The following is an 18795-nucleotide window of genomic DNA, read 5'->3' on the forward strand; positions in this document are numbered from 1 at the left end:
AGGCACCCTCGCATGTGCGGTCCAATAGCCGCTTCTGCGATAAAAACTCCGATTCTGCGGACAACACTGAAGCCCCGACCTCATACACATGTAGAAACACTTCAGCTTCTGCGACATCGCAGGTGCGTGGCACATCGCGCTTCTGCGCTTAGCCCACATCTAGCTTCTCGCTTCTGTGCCTAGTCCATCGCTTCTGTGGTTACGCAGATGCGCCCAACATTCCGCGCCTGCGGACATCCCATCCTCCATCATTCTTTGCTTCTGCGACCATGATCCCGCATCTGCGGCCAACCCTCCGCAGATGCGGAAACACCAGAACCTACAAATTCTTCAGCAAGGAAACATAGCCCAAAATGAATCCGAAATGAATCCGAAACACATCTGAGGCCCCCGAGACCCCGTCCGAACATAGCAACAAGTCCTAAAAACACAACACGAACCTACTCGCGTCCTCAAATCACACATAATAGCATCAAAACTACAAATCGTATCTCAAATGAAACTTAATGAACTTTTAAACTTTCAACTTCCAAAACTCGTGTCGAACCATATCAAGTCAACTCGGAGTAACCTCAAATTTTACACACGAGTTCCAAATGACATAACACACCAATTACAACTCCCGGAACAAAATCCAAACCTGATATCATCAAAGTCAACTCTCGGTCAAACTTATGAATATTCCAAACCTTTAAATTATCAACTTTCGCCAAATAGTGCCAAAACCTTGTAGCAATATCCAAATATCAAATCCAGGCATACGTCCAAGTTCAAAATCACCATCCGGACCTAACATAACTATAAAAAATCTGATCTAATGTCAAATACACAAAAGACAAACTTGATCAACTCTTCCAACTTAAAGCTTCCTATTTAAAAATCATTCTTCCAAATTAATTCCGAATAATTCGAATACCAAAACCATCCATACACGCAAGTTATAATACACCATATGAAGCTACTCATGACCTCAAATCACCGAACTGAATGCAAATGCTCGAAACGACGGATCGGGTCGTTACACTTGTCTACCTTAACAAACTTGCTTTTTCTTCATATCTTTTTAGTTAAATGAGCAAATCATACTGCACTGCAAGTCTACTGCTCCATGTATTTCTTTTACAAGTTTTAGTCTTTATCTTTTTTGTATCTTCTATTAAGGCGTGTGTATTTGGATGTACATATGGATAGTAAATATATTGTATGTTTATGACTAGGAGAGTTTTCCTTTTCCAAATTTTTTAGGAGGGTTTTCCGTTTTCCTTTTCCATATTTGTTAGGCGAGTTTTTCTTTTTCATATTTGTTAGGACTAGTTTTCCATATTTGTTAGGACTAGGGTTTACTACTTGACTTGTATATATATTCTTGTTAATCAATAGAAGAAGGCAAGCCTTTCTTCCACACTTGGCCACCGTGTTCTTGTGTGTTTGGCTTTGTATTAGAGCCAAGATCGAGCCAAACCATAAGAATCTCGTAGTGACAAACCAATGATAGGGGACAGTGGTAAACACGTCACCTCTAATAGTGGTGGTGGTGATGAAAGAAACAAACAAAAGGCCATCTTTCCGTACTACATAATATTTAATGACAATCCTAGGATTTGATAGCACATGTGGCTTTGAAAGGAGAAAACTATGATAAAAGGGCACGGTCCATGAGGACCGCCTTAAGGGGGAGGAAGAAGTTCAGACTTATTGACGGAATAATCAGGAGACCAGATGAGAAGTCTCTAGATCTTGAAGAATGGTGCAGCATTAACTCGTTGTTGGTTTCATAGACTCGGAATGCTATTGAGCCTACTTTGTGTTCGTCTATACTACACATGAAAGTTGCTGAAGATTTATGGACTAGTATTAAAGAACATTTCTCGATCTCTAATGGTACAAGAATACACCAGTTGAAGGCCAAACTTGCGGAGTTCAAATAAAAGGGCATCACCATAGTTAATTACTACGAAAAATTAACAAAACTCTGGGAAAAACTTGCTAATTTTGATCAAATACCAACTTGCACATGTGGTAAGTGCACATGCGAGCTTGGTACAACCTTGGAAAAGAAAAAGGAAGAGGAGAAGATGCACCTTTTTCTTATGGGGTTAGATGAAACACTATATGGAACAGTGAGGTCGAACTTGCTCGCTCAAGATCTGTTGCCAACTTTGAATTGAGTTTATGAGAAGTTGGTACAAGAACTTGTGAAGACGATGGCTTGAGGGGCAGATGGGGATGGTGACGTTATAGCCTCTACTGTACAAGTAACATCCCCGATAGAGGTCGAAATGAAGTGAGTGACAAAAAAACTTGCTCCTACTAAGAGAGAATTGGACATGAGAAAGTTGCTTCCAGCTGTTGGGTATCCAGAATGGTGGGGAGACAGACCTCACGGTGATGGTAAATCAAGTGGGCGCAGTAGAGGAAAATAACAACATTATAGGGGTGGAATGAATAGAGGCCGCAGACATGGCGCTGCGTATCACGCGAATGTTGTACAGACTATGAGAGGTGGCATCTTCACAGCTGTGATGGGGGAAGTAAAGGCTGGGCCTCCGGGGTTGAGAAATGAGCGGTGACAAATGTTGATTTCTATGTTGAATAACCAATAAATAAGTTCGAATGAGAAGATAACCGGAAAGCAAAATTATGTATCTTGGATCCTTGATACAGGAGCGGCGAATCATATGATAGGATGTTTAAAATTATTGCATAATTTGCAAAAGATTAAGCGATGGCCTGTTAGTTTGCCTGATGGGAGTAATGCAATAGCGACCATCACAGGTTCAACGAAACTTGAAGGAAATTTGGTCTTAAAAATAATTTTTTATGTTCCTGTCTTAACTTGCAACTTGATTTCTATATCTCAATTAATCGATTACTCAAATTATTTGATGATTTTCACTAAACTTTTATGTATTATGCAGGACCACATCTCGAGGATGTTGATTGGAGCGGGTGAGCGGAAAGATGGACTCTGTTATTTCAGAAACAAACAGAGGGTATGTGCCCTAAAGGTTGGTGTTGTGGGCTTGCTGTATCTTTGGCAAAGACGTTTGGGTCATCCTCTCTACAAGTGACCAAATTAATTCTTGTTGTAGATTTTAGAAAAAGTAGTGATGTTTTAAATAAAAGTTGCAATGTATGTCATTGGGCTAAACAAACAGGAGACAAATTTCATTTTGAGTAATAGTAGAGCTTCTAGCATCTTTAAGTTGATTCATTGTGATTTCTGGGGACCTTATCGAACAACTTCGTCTTGTGGTGCATCATATTTTTGACTATCGTATATGATTACCCGCGTGCTGTGTGGATTTTTGTATTGATTGATAAGAATGTGGATTTTTGTATTGATTGATAAGAAAAAAGTAGTGTAAACTGTGAAGATTTCTTTGCTATGATAGACAGACAATTCAATAAGTGAGTTAAAACCTTCAGGAGCAATAATGGAACATAGTTTGTATGCTTTAGTAATTATTTTCTGAAATGTGAGATTGTTTTTCAAACTTCATGTACAGGAACACCCCAATAGAATGGAAAAGTGCAAAGAAAGCATCGCCATATCTTGAATGTAGCCCGAGCCTTGCACTTTCAAGGTAACTTACTGATTGATTTTTTGGGGGAATGTGTTTGACGGCTTGTCACTTGATTAATCAAACTCCATCTTCAATCTTGTATGGAAAAACACTTTATGACTTATTATATGGTTGACTGCCTGAGTATAGACATCTTCGATCGATATGTTATCTCGAAGCTTAGGGAAGAAGGTGATAAATTTTCAAGTCGAAGCCATAAGTGTGTCTTCATGGGATATTCCTATTGAAAGAAGGGTTGGAATGTGTATGATTTAGATAAGAAAGAATATCTTGTTTCACGAGCATTGATTTCTATGAGACTGACGAAAATAAAGAAATGCATATAGAGGAACTAGGAGAGGATGAGGAGTTTGAAGCGAGGGGGTAAAGAATCGGTCCAAGCTCGTGAAGACGAGCTTGACGTGGAGGATCACCACGAAGTTGAGATAGAGGAAAATATTCACTAGGAGGTAGGGGCCGAAACTGAGAAAGATGAAATAATAGAGGAGGAACAGTTTTGTCAAGACCCAAAATCCAGCTAGTCGTGATGTTACCTAACCCAACCTGCTAGGTAAGCCAATTGATAGTCATCACAGCTCAATTAGGATAACAAGAGTCAATAAATAAAATATTTGAACTTTCTATACATAATCTCAAGGATTGGTAATACAAGCCATGAGCTTTTAAGACTTAGAATTTACGAAGCTGGTACGAATACATTATCTGTTCAAAATATACATAAACATATTTACAAATCTAAAGTTACCAAGAACAAGAGACAGCTATAAACGAAACGTAGGTACATCTTCAATGCCAACTCCTACCATACACAACAATGTCAGCTCCAAAATCTGCACGCAAGGTGCAGAAGTGTAGTATGAGTACAACCGACCCCATGTACTCAATAAGTAACAAACATAACCATAGGTTGAAAGCAGTGATGAGCTCGGAAGAAGGTCAGTGTACAACACCAATAGCCAATATCAACTCATAATAATATAATGGAGGCAGTAAAAGTAACGACTCAAAAGATATCATGCTCAGCTCGTTCACAGTTACACAAAAGTAGAAATGCTTTCCAAGTATAACAGTCAAGTCTAGATATTACAACTGAAAATCAACTAAATATGAGTTTATCAAAATAACTGTATTCCCAATTCATAACACCATATAAGGATTTTCGTTTACCAATTAGCACGAGGAAAATACATCTCTATGCCTACATGTCAATATACATGTCAAGTCATCAATTATCATATACCGTCCAGCATTAGAAAAATGCATCTCTATGCCTACATGCCAAGTATGCATGTCAAATGAATGATTTCACAATGGTATCACCAGGTACTCACTCTCAACATACTCTAGTTGTCTGTTTCTAATTGCCCACTTCATCACACACACACAAAATCACTCAGCACTGTACGAGTGCCTGGCTCGTAAGCCCTTCACCAAAGCATGTGTATATGTATCAGCTTGCCTACGCTTACTGCTGTTATATCAGACTCTGAAGGGGTGGATCCTGCCCAAGCGCTAATCAAAAGCCAATATGGCCTGCTGCAACGTGCAGCCCGATCCACACTAATAATAAAGCCAATAAGGTATGTTGGGGCGTGCAACCCGATCCATGTAATAATAATAAAGCCAATATGGCCTGCTGCGGCATGCAGCCCGATCCAAATAACATTCTCAATACGGCTCTAAGGCCCATCTCAGTCATCAACCTCTCAAGTCTCAAGGTCTCACAATCTCATATCACTCAGCCCAAACAATACCACATATGGACAACAACAACAACGTGTGATGTAACATCTAATAATGAACAGAGACTGAGATATGATATACAAATGAAGAATTATGACTTAGTGTATAACCACAGTTAATTCAGATATCTCAAAACAACAGAAATAGCCTCATTAGGTTTCAACTACATAAGCACATAGCCTAAACATGATTTCTAACATGAATCACAGCTAAGATAATCAAACAGGTAGGGAAAACACAGATATAATAAGGTATGATAGAAAAACAAGTCCGGTAATAGTCTAAAAGACAACTCGGATCATGATTACTCCGGTGCATGCCCACACGCCCGTCACCCCAATACATCTCATATAACATAGTTCCTAGGGTTAAATACCTTCAAATTCAAGTTTAGATATGTTACTTACCTCGAACAAGCCAAATCCAATACCGAGCAAGCCAAACAACACTCTAGAAATGCTATCCCGCGCAAATCAACCTCCGAACGACTCAAAACTAGCCAAAAGCAACTTGAAATCATCAAATAATGCCACAGGAAACAAACTCAAATGATAAAGGTCGAATCTTTACTCAATTACTCAAAGTCAACCAAAAAGTTAAACCCAGACCCGCACCTCGAAACCTGATAAAATTGCAAATTCCAATAACCCATTCGATTACAAGTCTAACCATACTAATTTCAGTCAAATCCGACTCCCAATCAATGTTCAAAACTCAAAAAGTCACTTTAGGAATGGCTTGGCAAAACCCCCACAATTTCTCTTTAAAATTCATAATCCAAATGTCAAAATCAAAGATAGAATCATGGAATATAATAAAAGCCAAGTCAAAATTACTTACCTCAATCCATGTGGTGAATATCCTCCCCGAAATCGCCCAAAACCGAGCTCTAACCCAAAATGTGATAAAATGAACCAACCCTCGAATATATATACAATCTGCCCAGCATTTTCGCATCTGCGAAATATTGGCCGCTTTTGCGACCAGACTATGCTTTTGCAGACTCCACTTACTAGCCAACTTATTGCATATGCGGAAAGTTTCCCGCCTCTACACCCTCGCAGGTGCGCGTCCATACTCCGCTTCTGCGCTTCACCTCGATTCTGCGTACCATCAATCGCTTCTGCGCAACTACAAATGCGCCCTGTTTTTCCGCATCTGCGAAGTTCCCAAGCTCATTCCTATATCACTTCTACGACCACGTGACCGCATTTGTGACTCTGCACCTCCATCCAAATCTCTGCATGTGCGGTCACATCAGAACCCAGCCAAAACCGGCATCAACAAACATGATCCCAAATGATCCGAACCACCTCCGAAACTCAATCGAGACCCTCGGGACCCCGTCTGAATATACCAACAAGTCCCAAAACATAACATGGACCTACTCGAGGCTTCAAATTACACATAATAATGTCAAAACGATGAATCGCACCTCAAATCAAAGTTGAAGAACTTTTAAACTTCCAATTTCCAAAACTCGTGCTGAACCTCATCAAATCAACTCAAAATGACTTCAAATTTTGCGCACAAGTCCCAAATGATATAACAAAGCTATTACAATTCTTGGAACCACAATCTGAACTTGATATCATCGAGGCCAACACCCGATCAAACTTATGAATATCCAAAACCTTCAGATTGTCAACTTTCGCCAAATGGTGCCGAAACTTCCTTGAAACATCCAAATGCAAATCTGGGCATACGCCCAAGTCCAAAATCACCATCCAGACCTAACGGAACCATCAAAACTTCGATCCGAGGCCAAATGCATAAAAGTCACACTTGGTCAACTTTTCAAACTTAAAGCTTCTAAAATGAGAATCATTCTTCTAAATCAATCCTGAGTCACCTGAAAATCAAAATCGACGATTCACACAAGTCATAATACATCACATGGAGCTAACTCAAAACTTCAAATAGCTGAAAAGAATGCAAATACTCAAAATGATCGATTGGGTCGTTACATTCTCCCCCACTTAAACATACGTTCGTCCTCGAACGTGCCAAGAGTCATTCCAAAGCCATCAAATCACTATGTAACCTACCATGCACACACCCTGGGGTGATGCCACGTCACCCTAATCCATATAAGTCCGTCAACTCAACATAACTGAAGAATCTTCCTTCAACCTTAGTCCATAAGACTTGGAACCTAATTTCCAACATTCGAAATTCATTATAAGAGAGGAATCAAGCACCCAATAGTCTTTTCCACATCCCAAGAAAACTCTTCTCACCACACCTAAGCTATCTAAACACATCCCATAGTCACATCATACTCATCATATAGCCATTCAACCACTCACCAAGCCATAAGTCCCACTCCCAGGGACACTACCGAACATATAAGTCCAAAGGTGCATGCTTACACAACTGAAACTACCGAGCCCAAGCTGCAGTCCAAACCTGGCCTTAAGTCTTCCAGACTAACCCATCACCAGAACACAAAAAACACATCTTTCGCCCCATCCATGGAATCACAAGCCGCTGGTGAACAGTTGATACCGAGCGCTCATATAACATACGAGTGAGTGGAAGGAATTCAAAGAGATACGCTTCAAGATGAATCAATGCCGTACGATAAGTAAAGAAAGATGGAAAATTCATGCTAGATGCCCTGTAGCCTCTCGAAGATAGGTATGAACGTCATCATAAAGATCCACAAGACTCTACTAAACATTTGCTCATGACTCGTAGAACCTATGAACCTAGGGCTCTGATACCAACTTGTCACGACCCAAAATCCAGCTAGTCGTGATGGTACCTAAACCAACCCGCTAGGTAAGCCAAATGATAGTCAACACAACTCAATTAGGATAATAAGAGTCAATAAATAAAATATTTGAACTTTCTATACAAAATTCCAAGGATTGGTAGTACAAGTCATGAGCTTCTAAGACTTAGAATATACAAAGCTGGTACGAAATAAATATATTTATCTGTTCGAAATATACATAAACATATTTACAAATCTAAAGTTATAAACAGCAAGAGGCAGCTATAACCGTAACGTAGGTACATCTTCAATGCTAGCTCCTGCCATACACAGCAATGTCAGCTCCAACGTTTGTACGCAAGGTGCAGAAGTGTAGTATGAGTACAACCGACCCCATGTACTCAATAAGTAACAAACCTAACCTTTGGTTGAAAGCAGTGACGAGCTCGGAAGAAGGTCAGTGTCCAACACCAATAGCCAATATCAGCTCATAATAATATAATGGAGGCAGTAAAAGTAACGACTCAAAAGATATCATGCTCAGCTCGTTCACAGTTACAAAAAAGTAGACATGTTTTCCAGGTATAACAGTCAAGTCGAGATATTACAACTGAAAATTAACTAAACATGAGTTTATCAAAAGAACTGTATTCACAATTCACAACACCAGATAAGAATTTTTTCTTTTACCAATTAGTGTAAGTAAAATACATCTCTATGTCTACATGTTAATATACATGTCAAGTCATCAATTATCATATACCGTCTAGCATAAGAAAAATGCATCTCTATGCCTACATGCCAAGTATGCATGTCAAATGAATGATTTCACAATGGTATCACCAGGTACTCTCACCTTCAACATACTCCAGCTGTCTGTTTCCAATTTCCCACTTCGTTACACACACCCAAAATCACTCAACACTGTACGAGTGCCTGGCTTATAAGCCCCTCACCAAAGCACGTGTGTATATATCATCGTGCCTGTGCTCACTACTGGTATGTCAGACTCCGGAGGGACGGATCCTGCCCAAGCGTAAATCAAAAACCAATATTTCTACTGTAGAGTGCAGCCCGATCCACAATAATAATAAAGTCAATAAGGCATGTTGCGGCGTGCAACCCGATCCATATAATAATAATAAAACCAATATGGCCTGCTGTAGCGTGCAACCCGATCCAGATAATAACAATAAGCTAATAAGGCATATTGCGGCGTGCATCCCGATCCAAATAACACTCTCAACACGGCTCTAAGGCCCATCTAAGTCATCAACCTCTCAAGTCTCAAGATCTCACAATCTCATATCACTCAGTCTAAACAGTACCACATATGGAAAACAACAACAATGTGTGATGTAATATCGAATAATGAGCAGAGACTGCGATATGATATGAAAATGAAGAATCATGACTAAGTGTATAACCAAAGTTAATTCAGATAGCTTAAAATAACAGAACAACCTAATTAGATCTAAACCAAATAAGCGCATAGCCTAAACATAATTTCTAAGATGAATCACAACTCAAATAATCAAACAGGTAGGGAAAACACAGATATAACAAGGTATGATAGCAAAATAATTTCGGTAATTATCTAAAAGGCAACTCTGATAATGATTACTCCGGTGCACACCCACACACCTGTCACCTAGCATGTGCGTTACCCCAATATATCTCATATAACATATTTCCCAGGGTTAAATACCCTCAAATTCAAGTTTAGATATATTACTTACCTCGAACAAGCCAAATCCAATACCAACCAAGCCAAACAACACTCTAGAAATGCCATCCCGTGCAAATCAACCTCCAAACGACTCAAAACTAGCCAAAAAAAACTCAAAATCATCAAATAATGCCATAGGAAACAAACCCAAACGATAAAGGTCGACTCTTTACTCAATTACTCAAAGTCAACCAAAAAGTCAAACCAGGGCTCGCTCCTCGGAACCCGATAAAACTCACAAACTCTGACAACTCACAAATTTCGACAAACCATTCGATTACTAGTTCAACCATACTAAATTCACTCAAATCCGACTCTGAATCGATGTTCAAAACTCAAAAATTCACTTTAGGAATGTTTAGACAAACCCCCAATTTCTCTTTATAATTCATAATCCAAATGCCAAAATCGACGATAGAATCATGAAATATAATCAATGCCGAGTCAAAAATACTTACCCCAATGCATGTGGTGAAAATTCTATCCAAAATCGCCCAAAACCGAGCTCTTAATCCCAAAATATGATAAAATGAACCATCCCTTATATATAAATACAATCTGCCTGTCATTTCCGCATCTGCAAAATATCGACCGCTTCTGCGCCGTCGCTTTTGCAAAAAAAAAACCACGCTTTTGCGGACTCCACTTACTAGATGACTTATCGCACCTGCAGAAAGTTGTCCGCTTTTGCGCCCTTGCAGGTGCACGTCCATACCCCGCTTCTGCACTTCACCTCGCTTCTGGGTACCATCAATCCCTTCTGCGCAATTGCATATGCGCCCTATTTTTCCGCATCAGTGAAGTTCCCAAGCTCATCCTTATATCACTTCTGCGAGCATGTGACCGCATTTGCGGCTCTGCAACTGCGCCCAAGTATCCGCAGGTGCGGTCACATCAAAACCAGCCAAAACCAGCATCAACAAACATGATCCCAAATGACCGAACCACCTTCGAAACTCACCCGGGCCCCTCGGGACTCCGTCCGAACATACCAACAAGTCCCAAACATAACACGGACCTACTCGAGGCCTCAAATTATACATAATAATATCTAAACGATGAATCGCATCTCAAATCAAACTTGAAGAACTTTTGAAATTTCAACTTCCAAAACGCGTGTCGAACCTCATCAAATCAACTCGGAATGACTTCAAATTTTGCGCACAAGTCCCAAATGACTTAAAAAAGCTATTTCAATTTCTAGAACCACAATCCGAACCCGATATCATCGAGGTCAACTCTCAGTCAAACTTATGAACATCCCAAACCTTCAAATTGCCAACTTTCGCCATATAGTACCGAAACCTTCTTGAAATATCCAAATGCAATCTAGGTATGAAACCAAGTCCAAAATCACCATCCGGACCTAACAGAACTATCAAAACTCCGATCCGAGACCAAATACTCAAAAGTCACACTTGGTTAATTTTTCAAACATAAAGCTTCTAAAATGAGAATTATTCTTCCAAATCAATCCTGAATCGCCTGAAAACCAAAATCGACGATTCACACAAGTCATAATACATCACATGGAGCTACTCAGAATTCAAACAGCTGAACAAAATACAAATGCTCAAAATGACCGGCTGGGTCGTTACAAGTTGTGATGCGTACAATGCAAGAAACATACATCGGTCCGATTGTGTGATTATATTACTAATGTTGTCCAGAAATTGAGTCCATCTTGTCCTCCATACACTTCACGACGTCACTCAAGTATGCATTTTCCTTTAACACAATAAGTGAATTGTAATAAGTTCTCTGTACAACAAAGGGCTTTCCTTGCAGCAATCACTGCAGCACATGAACCAGCTCATTTTTTTGAGGTTGTGAAAGATGGAAAGTTGAGAGAAGCAATGAAATTAGAAATACAGGAACTTGAGAATAATGGAATATGGGTAATAGAGGATTTACCTCCTAACAAAAAGGCTCTCAGTTGCAGGTGAATTTACAAGGTAAAGTACAACTCTGATGGAACAATTGAGCGACACAAGACCCGACTAGTTATTCTCAAGAATCATTAAGTAGAGGGGATCGACCATAATGAAATATTTACCCAGTGGCAAAGATGGTGACTGTCGGTGTATTTTTGGCTATAGTTGTGTCAAAGAATTGAGAGTTACATCAAATATATGTACATAATGCTTTCCTGCATGGGATATTCAAGAGGAGGTGTACATGAAATTGCCTCCTAGGTTTGGAGTTTCAAGTCAAGAAAAGTGTGTAGACTTAGGAAATCCATTTATGTGTTAAAACAAGCACCGAGGTGTTAGTTTGCTAAGTTGTCGACTGCCTTGGAGGACTATGGGTTCAAGCATTCATACTCTAATTATTCTCTCTTTACTATGAAAAAGGGTGAAGTTAGAGTAATGTTCTTGTGTATATTGATGATCTGATTATATCTGGCAGTGAGCCCAAGGCTATCAGTGAGTTCAAAATATATCTTGGCAAATGCTTTTACATGAAGGATTTAGGTAGCTTGAAATATGTTTTGGGAGTAGAAGTCTCCAGAAAATCAAAAGGCATTTTCTTGAGCCAACAAAAATATACCTTGAATATTATCTCAGAGGTTGGGTTATTAGGTTCTAAACATGTGGGAATGTAGTTGGAACAAAATCATTGGCTGCATTAGTGGGTAGACGGGAGTTTGATGACCCTAAGTGCTATCGTCGTTTGATAGGTCAACTTATTTATCTGTGCTTTACTCGGACGGAACTGTCTTATACTGTTCATACATTTTCTCAGTTCATGCAGCAACCAAAAGAGGAGCATTAGGATGCAATTTTACGGGTTGTTTGGTACTTGAAAGGGAATCCGGGACAAGGTATTTTGTTGAGAAGCAAATGTGATCTACGTCTCTATGGATGGTGTGACTCCAATTGGGCTGGTTGTACCTTGACTCGATGCTCGCTCATAGGCTGGTTTATCTTTGGTGACTGTGTATATCTTGGAAGACTAAGAAGAAACATACCGTCTCGATCATCTGCAGAGGCTGAATATTATTCTATAGTAATGACAATCTGTGAGGTGAAATGGTTGAAGGAAATTTTATCTAGTTTGGGAGTGACTTGCACTTCCCCTATTCATCTTTATTGTGACAGTCAAGCAGTATTGCACATAGCAAAGAATCCATTCTTTCATAAAAGAGCGAAATATATTGAAGTGGACTGTCATTTTATGTGTGACAAGATTTACAGTAAGAATATTCGTACTAGCTTTGTGTCTTCACATGAGCTGGCAGATATTTTTATGAAGGCATTCAAAAAATCTCGGTATGTTTCTCTCTTGCAAGTTGGGCATTTGTAATCCGCATGTGCCAACTTGAGAGAGGGTATTAAAGCGTGTGTATTTAGGTATACATATTGATAGTAAATATATTGTATGTTTAGGACTAGGAGAGTTTTTCTTTTTCATATTTGTTAGGAGAGTTTTCAGTTTTTATTTTCCATATTTGTTAGGACAGTTTTTCTTTTCACATTTGTTAGGACTAGTTTTTCATATTTTTTAGGACAAGGATTTACTATTTGACTTGTATATATATTCTTGTTAATTAATAGAATAAGACAAGGCTTTCTCGTTCACACTTGGCTACCATGTGCTTGCGTGTTTGGCAGCTTCTCTTCTTTAAGGTAACAATCTATGTCACTGATAATGACTTAAAGTGTATCAGTTATTTGAATATTCTAACATTATATTTTTTTAATAAAGAATCTTATACACCTAGAATCTAGAAAACCAGATATATATCTTTAGTACAAAGTTCAAGTAAGCTAAATGACTCATATACAAACCATTTTTAGTAATACATATATTTGTTACCATAAATGTCTTGGATTGAAAGCCAAAAGAGAGTATTATAGGAAGTTGTCAAAAGCAAAAGACGAAGAAGCCTTTAAAGAATACAAGAGATTGAAAGAGCTAAGAAGGAAGCTAAGAAGGCTATGAGTAAAGCTCCAAGGGAAGTTCTAGATATCTTGCACCAAAAGCTAGGAACAAGTGCAGGGAAAAAGAAGTGTTTCAACTAGCACGACAAAGAGAGAAGAGAGGTAAGGATTTAAACCAGGTGAAGTATATTCAAGACGATTGTCAACAAGTGTCGAAAGGAGATAACGAGATCAAGGAGAGATGGAGAGGATATTTTGATCAATTGTTCAACTTGAACCGAGAGGGTAGCATTTTAGGCCTCTAAAAATTTGTTTATGATAAAAACTTTAGCTACACCAGTAGAATTAGGACGATAGAGGTAAAGGATACCATGGGAAATATGAAGATTAGAAAAGCTTTTAGTCTAGATTGTATCCCTATAGAGGTCTGGAACTGTCTTGGGGAGGTTGGAGTAGTATGTCTCACTAAGCTATTTAATGCCATACTAAGAAGTGGTAGGATGCCTGAAGAATTGAAGAAGAGTACCTTGATTCCAATGTATAAGAATAAAGGAGATATTCAAGTTGTGCGAACTATCGTGGTATTAAACTCATGAGTCATACGATGAAACTCTGCGAGAGAGTAATAAATTATACTTAGGAACACGACAAGAGTGATAGAGAATCATTTTGCATTTATGTTTAGTAGATCTACAATAGAGATTATATTCTTGCTAAGAAGTTCAATGAAAATTTATCGGGGAAGGAAAAATTTCTATACATGAATTTTATTAAGCTAGAAAAAGAATATGATAGAGTATCATGAAAGGTCCTTTGGTAGGTGATGGAGAAGAAATGAATTCATAATAAATATATAAATGTCATAAAGCTCATGAAGGAGCTATTGCTAGTGTGAAAAAGCTCATGAAGGAGCTATTGCTAGTGTGAAAACAGTAGCGGAGATACAAAGGAGTTTCCCATCAGTGGGTTTATACTAGGGTTCTAAATGGAGTCCCTACTAATTTACCCTTATTTTGGATGAGCAATACAATACAAGAAGAGGTAATGTATGCTATTTGCTAATGATATTGTGCAAATTGATGAAACTAGCGAGGGTGTCAACCAAAAGCTTGAGTTATGAAGAAGCATTTTAGAGAGTAAGGGTGTTAAGATAAGTAAAAGTAAGGCTGTATATATGTATTGCAAGTTTAGTCAGCATGAGAAGAGCGAAGTTAAGGTGAGATTAGATGGAATTAGGTGCCAAAATGCAAATGATTTATATATCCAGGCTCGTTGTTTTAAGATAATGGAAAGATAGATGAAAATGTTACTCATAAGATTAGAACTGGATGGTTGAAATAGAGAAGTGATACCGGGGTGTTATGTGCTTTTAGGATGCCTACCAAGGTGAAAGGTAAGTTCTATAGAACATCTATAAGACCGACAATGTTATATGGTAGTGAATGTTGGGTTGCTAAATTCAACATATCCACAAGATGAGTGTTGCAAAAATGCGAATGCTAAGATGAATGTGCAGACTTAGCTAAAGATAGGACACAATAGAAGAAGAAAATTCATATATGTGATACCTACAAGTTAGAAATAGGTTTTAGACTTGGTAGAGAACTTCTATTACTGCTGCTGCTGCTATTATTATTATTATTATTATTATTATTACATATCTATTTTTTTAATTATACTTTTATTTTATTTCGATAATGATGATGATATGAGTTGAGCTTAATGAAAGAAATAAGGATCCATATCGCCGACCCCAACTTGTTTTGACAGAGACGTAGTTATTATTGTTGTTATTATGATAATTGTCTTGAATTAAAGTGTATCCAATTAAGTAATCAAACTTCCTTGAATTCTAAGTTTTACGGTGGCAAGAACCTTTTAAATAAGTTAATCGTTGAAAAAAAGGACTACAAACACGTCTTGCTCCAACTAGTCAACCACAGCTTTTGACCATTCTTTTTCCTTTACTCCCTACGTCTAAAGGAGTGTTGGAATTAAGGATACAATAGTTAGCACATTAAATTTGTCAGTGCAGATTTGCTTATTGATTTTTTTTTTTCGAAATATGTTTTACATATTTAGAAATGCACAAAAACAAAATAAATTGCATTTTTAATAGCTTATTTCAAAAAATATAGTTGTAAAAGAACATGTTAACTTCTCATATTGTATTTAATTTAGAAGATGACTGTTCGGTAAATCCACGAGAAGTGTGACAAGTTCACTAGTTTTATTTTAAATTTGACAGCTTTAGATTTCGTAGAAAGATTTTTTGATTTATTATATTTTTATTTTCTCGCAGTTAATGAAATTAAACAAGGGAAGCGGAAATGGAACCGGAAGAAAATGAAAACAAAAAAGAAAAGGAGGTCTCTCGTTAATTTTTTCATAGCATGGAAGATAAACAATATCATTGTATACGGTAAAATACGCTATGCTAAGTGGCCGCTAAAGAGAGTGACACGTGAAACTTAAGGCGGGGATAGTTAGAACCGAAGGCAATTATCCCGTTTGTCACAGGAAAGAATGACACTCATAAAGATGCAACAAATACCCTCCGACCGGTAGCATTATTCCACAGCATTTAATGCGCTGTCATTACAGAGAATTTGTCATTTATGCTCGCCGCTACACCTTCATCAATGGCCCTCATAAGTGACATTAAAGAAGGGAACGATCCTAGGGCCTTGTTCCCTAGGCGTAGCTATAAATAGTGAGCTCTGTTATCTTTGTAAAGGACACGACTTTCCTGACAAACTTATGCTATAATCGATTAAAAGCTTTACACAATTTTACTTTCTTGTTCCTTGGTTTCATCACTGTTCTGCCCGGAAGTTCTGCCCCTGGAATTACTGTTTTTCGTGATTTTATCTTCATTTCAAAGCTAAGTATTGCGTATTTCTTTAATTATTTTATTATTTCAGGATCAAATTAATCCCCTTGTATAGAAATCACGTATAAATTCAACTGTACCGTTTTACGGGTAAATAGTTTGTTGCCCAGCGTGGGGCCTAGACATCCATGTAATTAAATTGATCCTTGCGTCTTTTACTAACGTGTTTTGATTATTTGTCTTAGCAAAAAATTATAAGATATGGCAGATAATGGTGTTAACAACACACACAATCTTGAGGTTCAAGGAGACCAACCTCATCTCGAGGATTTAATCAGTGACACCCACAATGAGGGGAACGATGCCAAGGTGGTCCACGACAGGCGGTGCCCACGACATGTTCGGGAGGCAACTCCCGATGATGCTGCAGATGAGCATGTTGTTGATGCGGTAAGTGTCCTACAAGAGCAACAAGCAATCATTTTAGGGTACCTCACACGACAGGATAAGGTTATGACAGAGTTCAAGCAGGCGTTATCAGAGGCTTCCAATAACGCGAATAGACAAGGTCCGGTTCCTCCCGGTGCTCCCACAAATCAAACAATGCAGAGGGTCGACAACAACACCCCGAGGGGCGAGGTTAGTTCCGATGGGGCTGGGAGAGTGGATCCGGCCCCAATAACGAAAGCGATCCCTTCAAGAATGAACTATTACGATTTATGAGAGAAGTGAACGCCCGCATGGACCAAATCCCGGGTGCACCACTGGTGCTGAAAGGACCGGACTCAAAGAAGTATACTCAATTGCTGTACAAACCAAGCGCGACACCAGAATTAATCCCGAAGCAGTTTAAAATGCCTGACGTGCCAACGTACGATGGAACTTTAGACCCTCAGGAGCATATTACCACCTATACAATGGCGGTGAAGGGGAATGATTTAGCTCCTCACGAGATTGAATCTGTTTTGCTGAAGAAATTTGGAGAGACTCTCACGAGGGGAGCCTTGACGTGGTACTCCCTGTTACCCAAGCATTCCATAGATTCCTTTGAGATGCTCGCGGATTCTTTTATTAAGGATCATGTCGGGGCCAGAAAGGTGCATGTCCGAAAGGCCGACATATGCAGAATTGCACAAGGAGAATCCGAGTTGCTGCGAGTGTTCGTTACCCGGTTCCAAAAGGATAGGATGTTGATCTCGGCTGTTCCGGATGAATGGGCGGCTGAAGAATTCACCAAGGGTCTGAATCCGAGAAGTTCAGACGCTTCCCGAAAACTGAAGGAAAGCTTGCTTGAGTTCCAAGCAATGACTTGGGCAGATGTCCACAACCAGTACGAGTCAAAGATAAGGATCGAAGATGATCAGGTTGGCTTCCAGTCGTCGAAAAAGGACGGGAGAAGAATAGAAAAAAATCAAAAGATGATTTCGACACAGACAAACGGTGTTTGAGGGGCCGGTTTTTGCCCTACGAAGGGAATGAAGGCCGTGGCAGAGGCCTCCGGTCAGCAGAAAGATTCGCTACTGACACAAGGACTGATCGCGATTAGAACAATAGATCATTGCAGGACAAAGCAGCGACAGGTATGCGGGATCCTTCCTACCCCAGGCTATCAGAATACAATTTCAACGTCAGTGTAGTAGAGTTGGTATCATCTACGAGAAACATAAAAGAAGGATGGTTCCCGAAGCCGATGAGATCCGATCCTAGCCAGAGGGATCCCAACTTGTGGTGTGAATACCACGGGATGAATGGCCACCGGACTGGAGATTGGCGACATCTCGGGGAAGAAGTGGCGACACTATTGAAGAATGCGCATCTCAGCTAATTCTTAAGTGACCGGGCCAAGAACAACTATGATTGCAACCGGGATAATGCGGAACCCTCGAAAGCTAGAGAAGATCCCCCAGACGATCAACATGATCTTCAGGGGGAACTAGATTAACGGGGTCACCTTCTCGGTAGAAAAAAGATGAATGTATCAATAACCCATAGCAAGAGACTCCGGGAAGTTGCTAAAGATGACATCACTTTCACGGAGGAGGACGCAGACGGATTGTTGCTACCGCATAACGACGCATTGATAATTTCTTTAAATATTCTAGACTTTAAAATCAAACGTGTTCTGGTGGATCTAGGAAGTTCGGCCAATAAAATACAATGGAGAGTATTGGAACAAGCTAAAATCACTGGAAGCATCAATCCGGCCACAAAAATCCTTGCCGGATTCAACCTCACGAGCGTTACAACCCGAAGAGAGACTTTGTTTCCCATGAACGCTGAATGAGTGATGAAAATGACTC

The 18795-nt window shown here is 39.2% G+C and overlaps 1 protein-coding gene across 36 annotated transcripts in view; it reads left to right on the forward strand.

Moving 5' to 3' along the window:
- The window catches only part of LOC107803119 (uncharacterized), a 30131-nt gene extending 13679 nt beyond the window's left edge, over positions 1–16452 (forward strand). For 11 of the 36 annotated variants that reach the window (XR_001651960.2, XR_012697358.1, XR_001651958.2 and 8 more), the window contains one exon: positions 2919–3210. Coding sequence is in view for 17 of the 36 variants with exons in the window: in XM_016626743.2 (XP_016482229.1) it covers positions 2919–3071 (153 nt within the window). In the remaining 19 variants the exon portion in view is untranslated. Of the gene's footprint in view, positions 1–2918; positions 3211–3509; positions 3588–11714; positions 13408–15964 lie in introns of those variants that run through there. The other 25 variants (XR_001651953.2, XR_012697354.1, XM_016626745.2 and 22 more) reach the window with 10 other exon arrangements.
- Positions 16453–18795: the final 2343 nt, after the last annotated feature.

The sequence above is a fragment of the Nicotiana tabacum genome, chromosome 12 (assembly GCF_000715075.1).
Source record: "Nicotiana tabacum cultivar K326 chromosome 12, ASM71507v2, whole genome shotgun sequence".
Taxonomy (NCBI): domain Eukaryota; kingdom Viridiplantae; phylum Streptophyta; class Magnoliopsida; order Solanales; family Solanaceae; genus Nicotiana; species Nicotiana tabacum.